Source organism: Heterocephalus glaber, unplaced genomic scaffold (assembly GCF_053883595.1).
Source record: "Heterocephalus glaber isolate CG9 unplaced genomic scaffold, H.glaber_assembly_v1.0 deba00001451, whole genome shotgun sequence".
NCBI lineage: Eukaryota > Metazoa > Chordata > Mammalia > Rodentia > Bathyergidae > Heterocephalus > Heterocephalus glaber.
Window position 1 is genome coordinate 2,596,975 of NW_028258301.1, and position 18,215 is coordinate 2,615,189.

Genomic DNA, 18,215 nt, shown 5'->3' on the forward strand with positions numbered 1-18,215 from the left:
GGGGGTGAGATGGGGCTGCCAATAGGGCAGTACTGGAAGAGTTCTCAGAGCTGTGGGAGCCCAGAGGAGGCCCCTGTCTGGGGGTCAAAAACAGCCTTGGGAGAGAGGTAAGCACCATCTGAGAGCTCTGCCCAGAGTTTGCTGTGTAATAAATGGGCCTGCCAAGCCTGACCATCTGAGAGCTCAGAATTAGAAAAGGGAGGATCAGAATGGAGCTTACCCATTGGGCTTGAGTCTCCAGGCCCTGCAAATGTTATCTGCCTTACTTGAACACACACTAGTACACTGGTAACATTTGCATAAGACTTTTCTGAGAAGATAGCAACAAGGAGAGTCTTACTGAAAAGTCTTTGTGCTCTGGGGTCAAGGGAAGCACAGGTAAGGGGTACCAGGTGAGCAACTAGGAACTTGCTATATTTCCAGAGATGAGTGCCAAGGCCTCAGCTGAATACCCCACATAAGTGTAATCTTCCCAGCTGGGTCTACATAGTCCTTTTCTAATTTCAGAACATTTACAGATTCAGCAGATCTACCTTCCTTCAGTCACAGATGAAGAAACTGAGTCCTAGAGCAGTCAGGTGACTCAAGGCTCCATTCTGACATGACTTTAGCCTCAGCAAGCATCAGTGCGGAACTCGCTTGTGTAGCTATCACCTACATGCCTCAGTTGCCTCAAATACAGTGAGGTGTTCACATGCTATGGGAGGTCGCAGGCACAGAGGGAGGAATATGTTCTCTGGAGTAAAGATGGTACTGCACCAGCCCCTGCCCTTTGGGAGCCCTATTGAACCAGCAGCATGCCCTAAATATTAGAGACTCTGAGAAAATAAAGGGTTTGGGAGTGCACTGCTCAGAGAGCTCACGGGGGCCCTGGGCTCTGCTGCTCCTTTCTTGCTTATGGGGAAGAACTACTTCATGCTTCATGGCAAACATGTCCTGGGTAATAGAGCCTCTGGAAAAGGTCTTAGCATAGGTGAGGTGACCTAGGGAGTGAGATGGCTCAGAGTCCCCTGGGATCCCCCCGAGACAGTTCAGAGCACCCTATGTCTGGTTCTCAGGGGAGTTTTCCCATGAGGGTTCAAATCCGGCACCTAGGAAGGCACCTCGTGTTGCCAGCTCCCAGCTCCCCAGTCTTCCTTCTCTTGGAGGTACAAAGATGCCAAAAAGGAAACTTTCCTTCTTAATGGCAAAGAGGCGTTTGCACTTTTAGTAACTGCCCAACAATCATACCCAACATTTACTATGGTTACTATGAGATTAGACCCTGAGAAGGACTTTACATGAATTGCCTACTGAATGCTCACAGTGACCCCATGAAAGTGCTATTGCTACACCCCTCTTACTGAGCAGAGGTGCTATGCACAGGACACCAGTCCAAAACCCTGCTCAGCCCAGGCTCTGTGACCAGAGGCCCTGGGGATACTTGAAGGGGTCCCAGACATTGTCCCCCACTGAGAACACAAGTCCCCAAAGAAAGAGGCTCCAAACAGCACAAGAAGTGCTCCCTTCTTGGTGCTTGTGCCCAGCCCCATCAGGCCAGTTCTGGGAATGAGGTGGGGAAAGTGGCCTCAATTCCATTTCTTAGTCACCACCAACTTCTCTTCTGTAGATGCAAAGAACAGTTCTCACCCCTCCCCAAACTACTGTATTACCCTGCAAAACCGCTTCCCCTCTGTGCCTCAGTTCCTTCTAATATAAATTGAGATAAAAATGGCTGCTATGCAGGTTCAGAGACTACAGAGTAGAGAGACGAACTGGAGAGCTTCAGGTGTTGGCTGGACCTACTGAGCCACCCACAAGAGCGTTAAGGGCATCTCAGAGGCTGGGTTCTAAAGGATGAGTAGAAGTTTTCCAGGTAACTAACTGGCCTGGGACTGGGAAGCCAGGGGAGGCAGATATCTATGCATCATACCACTGCAAGCCTGGAGTCTGAACCACCCGTGGGCATCCTCCACCCTGACCTTGACCGCAGGAAAGATGGTCGACATGTTGGGTCTGCGTCAACTAGTATCAGGCTCCACATTAGAGAAGAATGGGCCAGGCAGGCTCTGAGCAAGTCAGGGACCAGGAACTCACCTGGTCCACACACAGCCTAGGAGACCGTGTGAACTGGCAGGAAATGGGAAGGGGGTGTGCAGAAGAAGTTAGAGTAGCACTCTCTGCATGAGGAAAAAATGAAAACAGACTGTGTGTATAAACAGAGAGAGGGAGAGCATGGGTGGCCTGCAGAGGTCAATTTCCAGACCCATCCCTCTTATCTTCAGTATGGTCTCTGACCTGGGGGTTATGCAGGTGGCTGCCAATAGTCTCTCACTACACTTCTGAGGAGGAGCTCAAATCCAATCTGACCTAGTCCAGGAGCCAGCCCTAATCCCCTTCCTGCACCCACTTTCCTTCCCCCGACATGTGGCAGCCTGGCTACTGCTGTCCCCCAGATAGTCTGACTGGGGTGACTGCAGCATGGGCCCGAGATGGCTGCCAACTTGCCATAGGTCATATATCAGGGTGCAGGCTCTGCATCTGAGGGCTGTAATTAGCTGATTCCTGGAGTTGCTGTTTCCAGAGGCTTCTTTTTGGGTCCTTGGATCCAGGAGAAAGATGACTCAGAGACGAACAACCTGTTAGTACACACCACGGCTAAACCCCCACAAGGACTTGCAAATCACCTGAGTCTTTCTGTTTCCTCTGCATTTCCTCCCTTCCTTTGCCTGGTCAGTTCTGTGAGAACTAATTTGAAAACTTCAAGCAGAAGAGAAATCCGAAATAAGGCTAGTTCCAAGATAAACATACTATAATCAGTAACTTTCTTATGCTCCTGTCATAACCAGTTAAAAGTTGTGGTGAGTGAAAAGATTCCATTCTCAGTAGCTATATATACTAGAGATGTACACTGAAGACTGAGAACTATAGGAAGCAAACAAGAACACTTACCAAGGGACATAAAAGTTATGAGTAAAGACACTCTGTGTCTTAGATGGAAACATCCCTTACTGTGAAGAGGCATTCCAGCCCTCAAGTTACTAAAAGCTACAGCTAGTTACATTTCCAAATTTACTTTTTCTTTTTTGAAATTAGCTTTAAAATTAATAAAATGTATAATCAGAAGACTATATTTTGAAAGCACCCTTTAGAATTTTTAGAAAGAACAATTGGGGTCAGAAATATGACTTCTTTCCCAAGTGTTACGGAACTACAGTAATTAAAATGGTGAGGCTTGAGTGAGAAGAGTAAACAGCTTCCTAGAAGAGAAAGTGCTAACTAAAACTGACCAAGGCCATCTGAAACTTTAAACTTTAGTGTATAGAATATGGTCCGTGAGGGGATGGCAACATCATTACATGGTGCTGAGGTAACTGGCAAATCACGGGGGGGGGGGGGGGGGGGGGCTATAGGAATCACAGCTCCCATCAAAATTAATTTCAAATGAGCTAAAAGTATAAAGGTAGATAATAGAATAGAGCAAATATAAAAATAGGTGAAGTTGGGAGTGGTGGCCAAGGTCTCTTATTCTTGCTACCAGGAGGCTGAGATGAGAGGATAAAAAAAACCTCAAGTTTTCAGCCAGCCTGGACAACTTAGCATGACCATCAAAACAAAAAGAGCCCGGGATGTATCTCAGTGGTAGCTTGCCTAGCTTGCAGGAAGCCCAGCGCTCAGTCCTAGGACTACAGGGGAAAAAGAAGTGAATGTACAGTATTTATATTATAGTACTGTGCCTACAATCTATCAGGAAAAAGTAACAAATGTGTCTACCTTAAATTTTTAAACTCAGTATAACAATACCAAAGCAGGATAAAAACAAAAATTTGGAGAAGAGTAGCAGATGTGGCAGAGGAAAGAATACTATCTTTCGTAAATTGATAGCTATTAAAATTAAGAAAAGGAGTTCTGTGATCAAAAATAAAGAGTATAAGTAGATTGTTAAAAAAAAATAAAAACACAAGTGACCAACACCTGTAGAAAAAAACTAAGGAAGAACTAAGGCAGTGAAAATTACAATGACAATGAGATACTACTTGTTTATATTGGCAGAGATTTAAAACATGAGCAAAGATGAAGTTTTGTTGAGTGTTTTCCTCGATATACGCTTTCCTAAGGGCTTTTTAACAAGTAACTATCAAAAGTCCTTTTTTTAAACAACAAAAAAGTCTCTGATCAATGTTATTTCTAGAAATGTATCCTAAAGCAGTATTTGGGCAAATTCACAAAGGATGTTCATGGTAGCAAATGTTATGGGAGCAAATATTGGAAACAAACTCAATATCCATGAATAAAGAATTGGCTGAATTAAAATACAACCATACAGTAAAATATTAATCCTTTAAAAATTATGTAAATATGTTGATAAATGCAAAATTTGTCATACTTGTAAACGAAAAAGTAACAAAATATTTTGCTGAATTGTCTAAAATGTTTTATGCTTTGCTTTATCAGAACAAGCAGTAACAGGGATTCTGTTTGGGAAACTTGTCTCACAGCCGGGGTCTCTTTCTTCGGGAAGCCCTTTTCACCCTATTCCTAAGATTAGAGACTCCCACTGCAGCTCTCTTTTCACTGTAAGGTCACTGGTAGGTGACTGTGTCCCCAGTTTGCCAACAGCTCTATAAGAGGCCCTCCCAGGTGGTTAATTTCCGGGGCCTCGACACCTGGCAAGTACTAGATGCCAAATCCTGTTACCAGAATGAATGAATGACCTGTTCTCTGGTTTTTGTGAATGGTCGAAATGGAAGCCCCTGGGTCAGACCCTACCTACCCCCAGTGGAAAGTAAGAAGACAGCCTGAGAGTGGTCTCTACCTCTCTCAAGGTGCAACAGCACTGTGGCTCCAGGCAAGTTACCTGCCAGGCTGAACCTTGCGGCTTGGTGTCTGGAACGTGGCAGTCTCACCTTCCCAAAGGACTGTGCGCCAAGCAAGTCAGCAGGCACCGGGGGTTCGGCAGAGTTATCACACACAGTAGGCATTCAAAATACAAGCACAGAGGCAGCGAGCACCACCTGGGGCGCGCGTGCCCCGGGCTCAGATGCACACAACCAGGATTTTATGAGACCGGAAGCCTGGCGGTGCTCGCCAGCCGCCTCCCTTGCGCGTGCCCTGCAGACCCCAGGACTTGGTCCAGGAGAGTTGCAGCCAGCAGGGGTTCAGCGTTGGGGGCTCCTGCTGTGCTCTCAAGGCCAGTGTCTGGGCTCCCAGGCCTTCATTTGGCCCCCACGCGCCCCCAGGGGGATCGAGGGCCTGGGAGGAAGCGGGCCCCGGCCCTGGAGGAGCCGAGGCCTGGGGCCAGGGTTGGGCCTTTCAAGCCCAGCAGGAGCCCCCGCCTGGAACCGTTCAGATCCCCGGTGCCGGGTGGGGCACTCCCGGGTTCGAATTTTGCTCTGTTCCATGCTGCTTGTGAGATATGGGACAAGTCACCGCACCTCTCCGAGTGGAGTTGCTCACCGAACACGTGGAATAATAGGCCCTGCGGGGTACAGGGCGGTGCGACCTCGCTTCGGCCCAGTGGGCACGCTCCAGGCGAAGGGCTCCTCGCAGGAAGACCGAGAGGAAAGCCCAGACTCAACCGCCTGTGAGGAATTCTTAGCTGCGTAACTGTGCCTGGTCCCTGGCCTGGCTTAGGCTTGATCCGTGGCTTTGCCCACGGAAAGGGATCGTTTTATCTCGACAGGAACGGCACACTCGGCTGTGCGTGCGGCTGAGGGTCTTAACCAGAGGGACCTGTGAGTTGATCTGGAGGAAGATGTGTGTTTGTGTACAAGTGTGTGCCGACCCACGAACCGGAGCGTCTGTGGTTGCGCGGGGAAGAAGAGTCGGGCAGCCTGCTGGACCCTTCTCCCACAGGCGCCTTCCCCGTCTTCCCGCGCCCCCTTCCCGGGTGAAGTTTAAGCCAAACTAACGGAATCCAGCGCGACTTGGGAAGAGGTGGGGGCGGGAGGGGCGATTCCGTCCCGGAGCCACCGGTTTGGGGATAATTACTTTTAATGTCAGAAAGATTTAGTTTAATATCATCTCTATTAGGCTGCCGGGAGGGTAATTAAACGGGACGCGTCGCAGCCGGCAAACAGATGGCGTCTGCTTGCTCCGAGGCCGCGGGCAAACAGCGCAAAAGTCAACGCCTCCCAGGTCCCAGTCGGTGCCCCCAGCCCTGCTCCGAGGCTCCCACCCCCGCCCCACCCCGGACCCCAGCGCTGCTGGGTGTGGGGTGGGGGTGGACGAGCTTGGTCCTGAAGAAGGGTTAGGGACATTTTCTTGGCTGGGTCCTCTCGCCCTGGGCCCCCAACCTTGGGCACATCAGAGGCGTCAGCAAAAGACGCTGGGCTAAGAGCAAGTGTGTGAGTGCTGCACGTGCGTGAAGACCGACCGGTCCTTCGCTCTCGGCTGGGCTGCCTCGTTTGTCCCGAAGATCTCTGGCTTTCTCTGCCACAGGCCTGGCCGCAGGGCTGGGGTCTGAAGCTTCATGGGCAATGCAAGGTGAACGTGGAGAGGGTGTGCCCTGTCTGGCTGCGCAGTCACCTGAGGTGGGAGTCTGTGGGGTCACTCACCAAGTGGAGGCCCTAGCAGGAGAATTTCAGAGGTCAAACTTTCTGAAGGGCTCCTTGGGCGGTAGGACAGTGTCAGAGGCGAGCATACCCCGTACGCGCTCGCCTCACGTGTGTGTCCAAACTTCTGCAGTGAAATCGTGCGCACCAACGTCTGGGTGTGAATCCACCCTCAGGTGTGGGTGGCCCCCCTTTCCTCAGCCTAGGTATGGTCCCCCACAGCTGGCGGCTTCTCTGGACCCACTCCGGTCCTCTCCCCGACCGGATCAAATCAGGAGGGAAGGGCCGAAGAAGCTGGGCAGAGGCATCTACCCTGTCCAAGTGTGGGCACAGTGACCTATGTCTGGGTTGGGTATTCTGCCTCCCTGCAGAACACATTCACTTGGATGAGCACCCCAACTTCGAAGGGAGCGAGAGGAAAGGTTGTGGGGCTGGGACCTGTGGGGATGTGATGTGAACGCGAGGAAAGAGGATCCAAAGACAGAGGCAACAGAACTAGGGGAGAGAGATTCGCTAGGCCTTGCTGGGAGGGGTCCATGCTGGGCCCCTACTCCTCCTAAGAAAAGGAGGTCCTTACACCTCCGCGGGAGAGCTCTGGTACCCGGTCCCTTTGGTTGGACCCCTGGCTCCCGCGAGTGCATCGCGACCGAAAAGAGGGAATCTCAGTAGCCTGGCCTCAAACGAGAGAAAAGATACCTGGGCCACCATCCTCCTGCAACCGAAGCGGATTTGTTTAATTTATTTCGTTGTGAGTTTAAAATAATTTCCTGAAAACTTTGTGGGAAAGGCTGTGGGAACAGGCGCCCAGGACCCCCGCTCGAATCCCCGGCGCTGAAGGGATCCTCCCAGCGCCGCCCCCCACCCCCCGGCCGCCCGGGGCGCCGCTGTCGCAGGGATCTACTCAGCCGGGTCCTGCTCTCCGGGCGGACCTTTTACCCCCAATGCACCCCCTTAGCCTCGCTCCAGCGGGAAGACCATCCCTGGAGCTGAGCCTTTTCTCCCAAAGCCATTCCCAGGCTCCAGAGAGGACGGGATTTCCTGGGAGCCCGCGGCCCATCTCAGTCCCTATCGCAGGCTGTCCGGGATTCCTCGTCACTGGGCCCCTCAGCCCATTCAGCCTCGTCCTTTGGGGTGGCTTCCTCCAGGGGAGCGTGGCACTCTTGGGTGCGAGGTTTTGCGGCTGGTGGCGGGGCCCTGGCGGTCGCGCCTTCCTCCCCAGTCCCTGGCTCCGGGGCCGGAAGCAGCTCGGTCAGGGGGCGCGGGGCGCCGGGCCGGGCCCTCTCTGCGCTCGGAGTTTGTCCGCGCCTGAGCCAGACCCCTGCCTCCTGGGAGGGTCGAAGGAGCAACGTGAAAAAGTAAGGTTGGTGGTGGAAGGAGAACAACCAGGAAGCTCACTTCTCATTCAAATGATTTTTTGTTTTCACTCTGGAGAGAGAAAAGTGGAGAATAAAAATGAGAGTGACAGAACATTAGCTCATTAAAGGCAAAGACGACGGGGGGTGGGGGGTGGGGGGTGATAAAATCAGAGCTGGAGAAGCTGAGGGCAACCCCGACCCAAAGATCACAGCATTCATCCCGAATGTTGCCATCACAGGGGAAACAAAATTCGAAACCTGTTACCTCCTTGGCAGCCCGAGCTGCTCCCCCGTGACGTCAGTACAGGTAGTGCAAGGCCAGGCCAAAACCGCTCCTCGGACCGCGGAGACCTCGACTCCCGCCGGGAAGAACAGAGGGACGCGCGTCCACGGCCGAGGACGATCTAGGGAGACGCAGAGGCCGCTTTTTACTTTCGTTTGAAAACGACAAAAACTTTTCGTTAATTTAAAATAGCGACAATAAGAATCCCATCGCCACAGAAAAGAAAAGAGATGAAGAGAAATGGAGACGAAGGAAAGAGCCACAGGGGCTGGGGAAGACGTAGGGGGCAACGAGGGGAAGGCGCAGAGCGCAGGGTTGCGGTGGAATGGACTGGAAGCGCTGTCTCTTTTCTCCTCTCTGAGCTGCTCTTTTTAAAATGAAAATCCTAACCACAACTTACCCTCCGTGACGTACCAAGAGTTCTAAAATGAAGACACTGAGCTTTAAAGGCAGCTGGGGGGTGGGGGGTGGGGAGCCTCCAACTACCACACACGCGCCGGACTTGGGAGCTCAGTGAAACAGAGCCAGAAGGAGGGAGGAAGCAGCGGCTTGGCATTTATGCCACAAGCACCCTCCCATGCCCACCCTCACACCCCCCGCTCCACTCCCACCTCGACCTCGGTAATTGAATTGTCACCTGCCCCCATCCCACCCCAGGCCGCCGGGGCCACTTGGGAAGCTTCGCTTTGCCAAGCGCCCCGGGCCAGTGAGAGTGGCTCAGCCTAGCCGGCGCCCCCGAAGCCGAGGGGTTACACACGTCTACGTAGAGAGACGCACCGGACACGGTAATTAGGAGCAATTCACAGCTCTCGGGCACACGGAAACTTCTTGTCACGATATTTTCAACGCTCCTGCTCGCCCACTTTTTTCCACTCCATCCCCGGCGCGCCCCCTCCCCTCCCAGAGGCGCACAGTGCAGCTCTTGGAGTTTCGAATCTTTCGGACACTGCAGGATGAGGGGCTCCCCGGGCGCGGGCCCGGCCAATCAGAGCGCTGTCTGCCTCCCCTGGCCAATGGCAGGCGCCACATTGTTGTCCAATTCTGTCTAATGGAGCCCTAAGGAGCAACAATAGAGCGGGCGAGCGGCTCATTGAGAGTCTGGCAGCGCCGAGCACTGGGCCCCGGTTGAGCGCAGCGTCCGGCGCACACGGCGAGGGGACGTGGCGCGGCGAGAGCTGGGTCGCGGGTTCCAAATAGCCGGCCCCCAGACGGGCCCCCGGCCCCGTTCCCGACTGGAGGGTTGGACCGCGCTGCGTTCTGAGGGGGTCCGGAAGTTCGGACATGGTGACCGAAGGAGGGTGACGTGGTCAGATAAGGGCCGGGGGCGAGGGGAAGAGGCAAAGAGTGCCAGCGTCAGGAGCCGAGCTGGGAGGCGCGTGCCGCGCCTGCAGAGGAGGATCCCGGAGCCCAAGGCAGGTAGTTGAGGGCTGCAGGGACAGCAGCGAGGGGCCGATCTGGCCCGCGGCCCCGGAGAGCCAGGCCTTCCAGGCCCTGCGGGCCTCGCTGACCGAGGGGCCTGAAAGGTCTGGGGAAGAGGCACCTGCGCCAAGGGAGGAGGTCTGAAATTCTCGGGCGGACGGAGACGCCAGGACTCAGTCCTAGGCTCCGTCGGGGACGGGGATAGGGAGGGGGAAGGTGGACAGAGAAGGCCGCGGCGGAAGCCAGGAGCTGGGCCCTGCGTGGGCCTTCTGGGTTTTTGGCGCAGGTGAGACTCCTGTGTCCTTCTTGGCCAGTTCGGGAGGCAGCTCCTCTGCCTCACTGCGGCCTGCGGAGCCATCCGAGTCCCAGGAATCCAGCTCAGAGACAAGAACTCGGAACCTGCGCTCCAGCGGGGTCCCGGGGGTGGGGGGTGGGGGGGTGAGTGTGTGCCAGGACTTGGAGGAGGGCGTGTCTGGCGACGGCATCCCTAAAGCGGGAGGGGTGGGGAGGGCAGTGTGAGGCTGTCGGAGAAAATATCCCCTTGGAGCAAAGCCTAACTTTTCGCCAGACACTTCCTTCCCAACTACTTCTCTAGACTACAAGGATCAAAACTGTACCACAGGCCTGGCCTTATACCCACCCCTATCTCGCTTTGCCTAAGCATTTTTCGTTTGTACTCAGATGCCTCCTCGAACACCCTGGGTCCCAAGCACCCTTATCAGCTGCTTTTTGATGTTTTCCTTGCCTTTCAAACTAATCTTTGGGCTGGGTTTGCCTTTCAAAGAAAGTTTCTTCTGCTGAATTTTCTCTTTACTCTATCTCAAGCCTTCTGAACTCAGCTCCACACCTGTTTTCTTTCCCTCTTTCCGCACAACGAGAATTTCCAGAGCTCACATTTTTATGGGCCAAGGCCTAACGTTGCCCCCAGTTTTGTTTTCTAGCCATCATTCTACTTTCAACAGAAAGCTATTATTTCTCTTCTTGATTTTTCTCTCGAACTTCTCTGGTCCCACCCACATTAAAGACAAAAACAAACAAAACCCTGGCCCAATCTGCTCAGCTCTACACCCCAACATCGCTCCCCTCATCTTCCTTCCACCAATTTGAATATTTTGCTCTGGGGTTTTCTTTGGCATCAATGTAACTGTTGGTCCAAATTTTTTTGTGTGTAATCCGAGTCCCATCAAGCAAACATTTCTCTCTTCCTGTGTCACCCCAATTAACCTAAACTTTTGGAGATATTTTCTTTTTCAAATTCTCCTTACGTTCAGCTGAACCAGTGACTTCCAAACTTTGTCTTTTTATTTTTTCCAGAGAAAATTATTCAAACGAAATCTTACCCCTGGCATGTAAATCATATATAAGAGCAGCTGTGATGGGAGTGCGGTGGGGGAGCTCGGATTTATGCGGAGCTTCCAAACCGAATGCACCTCCTCTCCACAGTTTGGCAACCTCTACCCAAACTTCGGAGGCCAAACTTCCCCTTTCGGAGCTTGGGTTCCTCGCTCTACGCTTCAGCCTAGGGCGCAGTGCTTTCCTCACTCAGATTTCTCTCTCCTTCCCACTTTCTTCCACATCAGGTCCTGTCATGGAGCTGCGCTCGGAGCTGCCCAGCGTGCCCGGCGCGGCGACCGCAGCAGCTACAGCGACGGGGCCGCCCGTGGCCTCTGTAGCGTCGGTGGCGGCGGCGGCGGCTGCAGCCGCCTCGCTACCCGTGAGCGTGGCGGGGGGCTTGCTGAGGGCGCCCCCGCTGCTTCTGCGGGCAGCAGAGAAATACCCGCGGACCCCGAAGTGCGCGCGCTGCCGCAACCACGGCGTGGTATCGGCGCTCAAGGGCCACAAGCGCTACTGTCGCTGGAAGGACTGCCTGTGCGCCAAGTGCACGCTCATCGCCGAGCGCCAGCGCGTCATGGCGGCGCAGGTGGCGCTGCGCAGACAGCAGGCGCAGGAGGAGAACGAGGCGCGCGAGCTGCAGCTGCTCTACGGCACTGCCGAGGGCCTGGCGCTGGCCGCCGCCAACGGCATCATCCCCCCGCGGCCCGCCTACGAGGTGTTTGGTTCCGTGTGCGCCGCCGACAGCGGAGGCCCGGGAGCCGGAGCGCCGGCGGGAACCGGAGGTGGCGCGGCGGGAGCAGGGGCCTCAGGTGAGAAAGAGCGCGGCCAGGTGGGCGGGGGCGAGGTCCGGAAGCTGGGGCAGGGATTTGTCTCTACAGAGGGTAGAGTCCCCTTCTTCAAATTCCCGGCTACTGGAGTTCAGCGCGCACCAGCTCCTAGGAGTGCATACACAAACTCCTTTCTCCTTCCCGAGCCTTTGCTCTGTATTCCTCTCTCTCCCTGCGGGCACAAGTGTAGCCGCTTTATCCTTACCTCCTCCACCCAGAGGCGGGCAGGTCCCTGCTTTTCTACTGTCTTTCTTCTGGTTCCCCCGGGTGGAAAACCTCGCGTCTTCTCCAGGATTCTGCGCATCTCCACGCGCCACTCTTCCCTCCCCCCGCCCCGCTCCTTCCCAACTCTTCGGAAACCCTAACTTCTTCAAGCGCCGCTTTCCCTAAGCTCCGTTCGTTTTCTCAGTGTGGCTCCTTTACTCGCGTTCCTAAAGCTCCGTGAACAGCCGAAGGCGGCGCTCCTTTCTTTCAAGTTGCTTTTTCCCACGCAAGTCCCGGTTTTCTCAGGACATGTGCTGTTCCCCTTCCCTAGATCCCTTTTCCTCGTTGCTGTCCACTCTTCCCAGACCCACCCTCTTCTTCTGGACTCCTGTGGCTTTTGCTGGGGAGGACGGAAATTTGGCCGAGTCCCGGGGTGGGGTGTGTGTGGGGGGGGGGGTCGGCTCTCAGCTTTGAGAGAGTTTCTTAGGTCTCAGTTTTGGAAAAGATGCGCTAGAAATAGGGGTTTACAGCTGTCTGTCTGTGGAGAGGTCGAACCCCCCTCCATACCTAAAATGTCTTCCCTTCCAGGCTGCGCTGCCCAGAGGGTTGGCTCTTGGAACCCAGAAACAGTAGGGTTTTCTAGACAGCGTGAGGTATAGGGAGAAATTAGGTTGCCTCCTGCCTGAACTCGGCCCCAGGCCACTTTTCCAGGGCAGGTTGTGACTGGGAAGAGAGCGAAGGGTGTTGGGTCACAGCAGCCCTAAACATTAGGAGGCACAAGTGGTTGGGTATAGAAAGACCGAGTCAGGGCGCACGGGGCTGTAAGGGCCCAGAGAGAGATGGCTGGAACAAAAGGAAGAAGGGCACAGTGAACCCTGGCTTGGGGCAGAGAGAGAGAGAGGAAACTGGGATCCAGAGGGCTAAGGTGCTGTAGGTGCGGTCTTCTCTTTAAATGCGCCTTACATCCCTATTTTCTCCCCTCTCAGAGGCCAAGTTGCAGAAGTTTGACCTGTTCCCCAAGACACTGCTGCAGGCAGGCCGTCCAGGCAGCCCGCAGCCTCCCCAGGTGAAGCCCTTATCTCCCGACGGCGCGGACTCAGGCCCCAGGACGTCGTCCCCGGAGGTGCGGCCCGGCTCGGGCTCGGAGAACGGCGACAGCGAGTCCTTTTCGGGCTCACCTCTGGCCCGGGCCTCCAAGGAGGCCGGCGGTAGCTGCCCGGGCAGCGCGGGCCCTGGAGGCGGCGGTGAGGAGGACAGCCCGGGCTCCGCCAGCCCTCTGGGCTCCGAATCTGGTTCTGAGGCTGACAAAGAGGAGGCCGAGGCCGCGACGGCGCCAGGGCTGGGCGGAGGCCCGGGTCCACGCCAGCGGACGCCGCTGGACATCTTGACGCGGGTCTTCCCGGGCCACCGGCGCGGCGTCCTGGAGCTGGTGTTGCAGGGCTGCGGCGGTGACGTGGTGCAGGCCATTGAGCAGGTGCTAAACCACCACCGCGGGGGCCTGGCGGCTGGCCTGGGCCCTGCCGCGCCCTCGGATAAGGCCTCGGGGAGCGCCTCAGCTGCTGCGGACGACGCATGGCCTGGCCGCGTTGACGTCGCGGCCGCTGGGGGCCCGGGGCTGCCCGCGCCGCTGCAGGCCGGGCCCGCCGCACCCCCTCACCACAGACCCTTGCTGGCCGGCGCCATGGCGCCCGGGGCGCTGGGCTCGCTGAGCAGCCGCTCAGCCTTCTCGCCCCTGCAGCCCAACGCCAGCCATTTCGGGGCCGAGGCGGGCGCCTACCCGCTGGGGGCGCCTCTCGGCCTCAGCCCATTGCGCCTGGCCTACTCGGCGGCGGCGGCGCACAGCCGAGGCCTGGCCTTCATGGCGCCCTACTCCACCGCAGGCCTGGTGCCCACGCTCGGCTTCCGGCCGCCCATGGACTACGCCTTCAGCGACCTCATGCGCGACCGCTCTGCCGCCGCCGCCTCTGCGGCGGCCGTGCACAAGGAGCCGACCTATGGCAGCGGGCTCTACGGGCCCATGGTCAACGGCGCCCCCGAGAAGCAGTAGGGCGAGGGCCCCGCAGCCCTTCGGCCCCCAACGCAGATCCGGCCTCGACCCCGCGGGCCGCAGCCCCTGTGCCCTTGGCGCTCTCTGGCTGGGCTGGGGCTTCCTGCTCCCCGAAGTCTGCAGGTTTTTTGGGGGGGGGCGCGAGGGCTGGCAAAGGGGAGCAGCTACAGGCGCAGGTGCTCTCGCGGGAGCCTCAGCCCTCTCCAGACGCCTCCTCCAGGCTCGCACAGTCGCTTTTTGAAAAGGCCAAGGATTCCTGAGAATTCTGGGCGGTGGCCTCGCTCCCGCTGCTCCTTTAGCTGCGCTCGCCTCGCTGGCCGGCCACCCTCTCCACTCTCAGAAGGATGGCAGGATAATCCGACAGTCTCTTCTATGTCTCCCCAGGCCTTCTCTTTTAATTTTTTTTTAAAAAAATATTCTAACAAGTATAAATTTAGGATATATACATCTCTTGGCACTGAGTTGAGTCTTTGGGACACACATATATATATCGATTTCAGTTGTAAAAAAAAAAAGGAAGTTCTAAGGTGCACTTTCCTCGTTGCGGTATTTGTCGCTCTTTGTTGCTTATGCCGATAAGCATGGGTTTCCTTGGTGCAGTGTGAGTTTTTATATATGTATAAATCTATATATAATCTATACATATATATATACAAGCCAGTGTATAATGTTATAAAATGGAATTCTAAGTTATTAATTGTAATCTGTAGGTGACCTCGGTATTAACGTGAAAAACATTCAAAAACAAGCATAAAAAGGACAAATATGGAAAAAATTAGACTATGCGCACATTGTCCTTACCAGGTTTTATGGATTAAATATACTGCAAACTCGGGACGAATCCTGCCCACTGCCCTTCCCGCCTGCGGCCGGCCTCTCCCTCAGGAGCCGCCCCGTGCGCCCCTAGCAGGAACACAGCGACCGCGGCCCAGACAGAAGCGCCGGCGCGGGCGCCCTCTCCTCCCAGGACTCGCCAAGCGCCCTGGCCGAAGGTCTGCCTCGAGAAACACTGCTGCAGACAACCGCTCACTTTGTGCTTTCCTTTGCATAGATATGAGTTAGAAATAAATGTTATTTTCTAAGAAAACAGCGCCGAATCCCGTCCCCCTTCTTAGGCGGCGGGTAGAAAAGATCTTTATTTTCCGCTGGGGCTGCTGTGCCAGGGAGCACCTTGACCAAGGTCCTGCCCGGCCCGGCCCTTAACCCTCGCCCTTAACCCTCGGGAAGGGAGCCCAACCTGCCCGCGGCGCCCCGAGGGGCCCACGGATCCAGCGCGGCGCGCAGCCCGGACGCACCCGCTGCGCAACTGGGAACCTGCGTCCCCCCTGCGGGCGCTGCGGCGGGGTCGCCTCTGCAGGCTCGGGGCTCCCAGACCCAGGGCGAGCCTTCCCAGGGCCCTCGTGAGGCCATCGACACACTTCCTGCTGTCCCCGGGGCGCAAATTTGGGTACAGTCTGAGCTGCACAGTGCGCGCCTCACTTCTCAGGTTCAGAGCCGAGGACGGTGGAGACGGCTTCCTGAGAGAGCTGCGACTGTTCTCGTCGCAGGGCTGGCGGTCCGGCGCTTCTTTGGGGGTGGTGGGCTACTGCCTTCGCCTGAAGCGGCGTAGGGAGAGTGGCTGTGAAGCTGCTACCCCACACCCTTTTTATCTTCCTTTCTTGCGCAGAGCTGATCAAGTTAGGGGCTCCGGGGCTGACCCCCTTCTCCAGCCTCTGGTCCCTCCGCTCCCCGCAGGGTGGCCCCCCCTCCCCAGGAAACAGGGTGCCCCCTCCCCTAGGCCGGACCGGCGACGTCCCAATGTAAACTTCAGTGGCCGGCTCGAGTTCCGCCAGGCGGCGAAACTTAATACCAGGACAAGAAAACGATTTAATAAAGAAGGGCTTTAATGGGAAACTAATTTGATTGAGTTGCCTAATTCCACTTTAATTGGAAAGGGGGTTTGGCTGTTTGGTTATAAAGTGCGAGGGTGACAATGAAATGGAAGTGGGGGGAGAAGGAGAGAAGAAAGATTCGGGCAAGAGCGATGGATGGACATGAGAATGAAGATAGGAAGGAAAGAGAAAAAAAAAGAGGGAAGGGTTTTGAAGAAGAGAGGAAGGCGGAGAAAGTGCTCAGCTTCTAGAAGCTGGGAACTTTCTGGCCTAGGCTGCAGCGTCCTCTCGGCCCCCCCACCCCCATCCTAAGTTTCCCGAGGTCTCCCGGCCTCGCCCAGCCCGGGGGTTTCCGCCGTCCCTTTCCCGGCCCCCTCCCACCCCCAACTGCACCCCAAATGAAGCTAACGCCGGACTGGGGCTCTCCTGTCGGGAGGGACCTGCTCTGGATCTCCTGCCGCTGTTAGAGCCAAACCCAAGGCAGGCGGCCTACTCGTTCCGAGAGCATCGGGAGCTTCGCAGATGTGGAGATGGTTATTTGTAGTTTATCCTCACAGCAAACTGGGGCGAATCCGGTGAGTTATTCATTACCGGCCCCATTTTACAGTGGAGGAAAATGAGGTCCAGCTTGGTCCAAGGGCTTGTCGATGTCTGGCTCGCCCTTCCGGCTGCACGCCTATGATGGGAGATCCGCGACACAGCCCAGAGAGGGACGCGGTTTTGAGAAAGCCCACATGGCCTCTGCCCCCAGCTCGGGGCTCGGGAGCCGTGGAAGCTCGAGAGCTGGGTGCTGAGGTTCCCAGGCTCCGCTGCTCCCTGGCCTGGGGAGCCGCGTGGAAGCCCCTGGTGTCTGGCGAAGTCCGCGCCCACGCCGCCCCTGGGCCCACTCCCCGCTGTGTGGTTAGAAGAGGCGCGGGCCCCACACGAAAGGTCCAGGTCGCTCATCCAGGCCCGGAGAAGCCCTAATCAGAACCGGACGCTCTCACGCCCGGTTGAAGGTGGCAGAGAGGTGGGAGGTGAGGGGCCTCCCCAGGCGGCGGAGGGGACCGCGCGTGGCATCCGCGCCGGGGAGGAGCGTGGGGTTCCCCGGGCTCGGGCTCAGGCGGCGCTCGCTCGGCTCGCTCTCGGAGAAAGAAAGCAGCGGCCGAGTCTGCGTTATTTCTTTTCCTCCCTAGAGGGGACCCAGAACGGGAGTTCCCTCCTTGACCTCCATTGTCCGCGCTTATTTCCAGATTCTCCCTGAAGCCGGCCTGGGCCCTGAGTCCTGGGCCCTAGGAAGACACAGACTGGGCAGCTGGGATAGCTCGGTTGTTGGGGAGAGAGGCTGTGAGAAGAAGTCGTCGTTGAAAAATTATTTTCCTCCATCTCTTCCTCCTCCTCCAGCTCCACACACTACTGAGCGCCTACTGTGTACCAAGTCTCTACTAAGCCTGTTCTCCAACAGGATCCGGGTCGGAGTGGGATAGAGAACCAAGAGCTGAGAGCCAGCGTCTGCCTCTGGCTGGGGTTATTCGCTCACGGATTACTGAAGTCGGTAAATATTTACGAAGTGCGTATTTACCGTGTGCCAGACCCAGTTCTAGGGCCTTGGGATACACCAGTGCAGCGCGGGCTTCTTCCCAGCCGCCTCAGGGTGCTGGGGGAAGGAAGGGTCGGCCTGAGGGTCCAGGGAGGGGACGCTCTGCTCCGAGCCCAGAGGGGCGGCGGTCGGGGGGCTGCCCCGGGAAGGCGAGCGAGGCCCGCGCTTCACGTGGCTTCCGCTCCTTTAAACGGTGCTAATAGTAGGGCCTGTCTCTGTGGGCACTGCGAGGATTAAATGAGATCATGTGTAAAAAGGTCTTAGTTCAGTGCTTGCTCACTAGATGTTCACTATTACAATCCTCATATTCTTCGGCGTGGGCTAATATTGTCCCATTTAACAGAGAAGAAACCCGCACAGAGGGGTTGAGTGACTGGGGCAAATCGGGTTTGTCCGTCCTCTCAAGGTTATGGAACTCACGGGGGAAGACACGTTGCCCAGTGCAGGGGCCACAGAGACAGAGGGGAGAGTGCGGTGCCGGGAAGCTCCTGAGGGGAGAGGACTCTGGCCCTGAGCCCAGGGGCGACTGACAGCAGGTGGGAGGGAGCTGGGAGGGAGGGAGAGGAGGAGCAGGAGCAGGTGAGTCAGGCTGCTGAGACTGCACGGGTCGGGAGCCAAGTGCAGGGAGCTTTCAGTGCCTGCGTTTCAGGTGAGCGGGCAGAGAGCTGTAGACAAACCTGGTGAGATTCGAATTTGGATTTCGTAGATTATTAAGAAAAAGGCTGAATCCCTCTGAAGAAAAGCCATGAACAATAATAGTGC

The 18,215-nt window shown here is 56.1% G+C and overlaps 1 protein-coding gene and 1 long non-coding RNA gene across 2 annotated transcripts; one reads left to right on the plus strand and one right to left on the minus strand.

Moving 5' to 3' along the window:
* Positions 1-7,501: 7,501 nt before the first annotated feature.
* On the minus strand, positions 7,502-9,393 carry LOC147827303 (uncharacterized). The gene is made up of 3 exons (XR_015452638.1): positions 8,949-9,393; positions 8,154-8,292; positions 7,502-7,958 (listed from the first exon to the last, which is right to left on the minus strand). It is a non-coding gene; the product is annotated as an uncharacterized LOC147827303 (long non-coding RNA).
* Positions 9,394-10,014: 621 nt separating this feature from the next.
* Dmrta2 (DMRT like family A2) lies at positions 10,015-15,142 on the plus strand. Its single transcript, XM_004869276.3, has 2 exons — positions 10,015-11,734; positions 12,943-15,142. The coding sequence occupies exons 1-2, from the start codon at positions 10,966-10,968 to the stop codon at positions 14,001-14,003; spliced, it is 1,830 nt and encodes a 609-aa protein (XP_004869333.3). The 5' UTR covers positions 10,015-10,965; the 3' UTR covers positions 14,004-15,142.
* Positions 15,143-18,215: the final 3,073 nt, after the last annotated feature.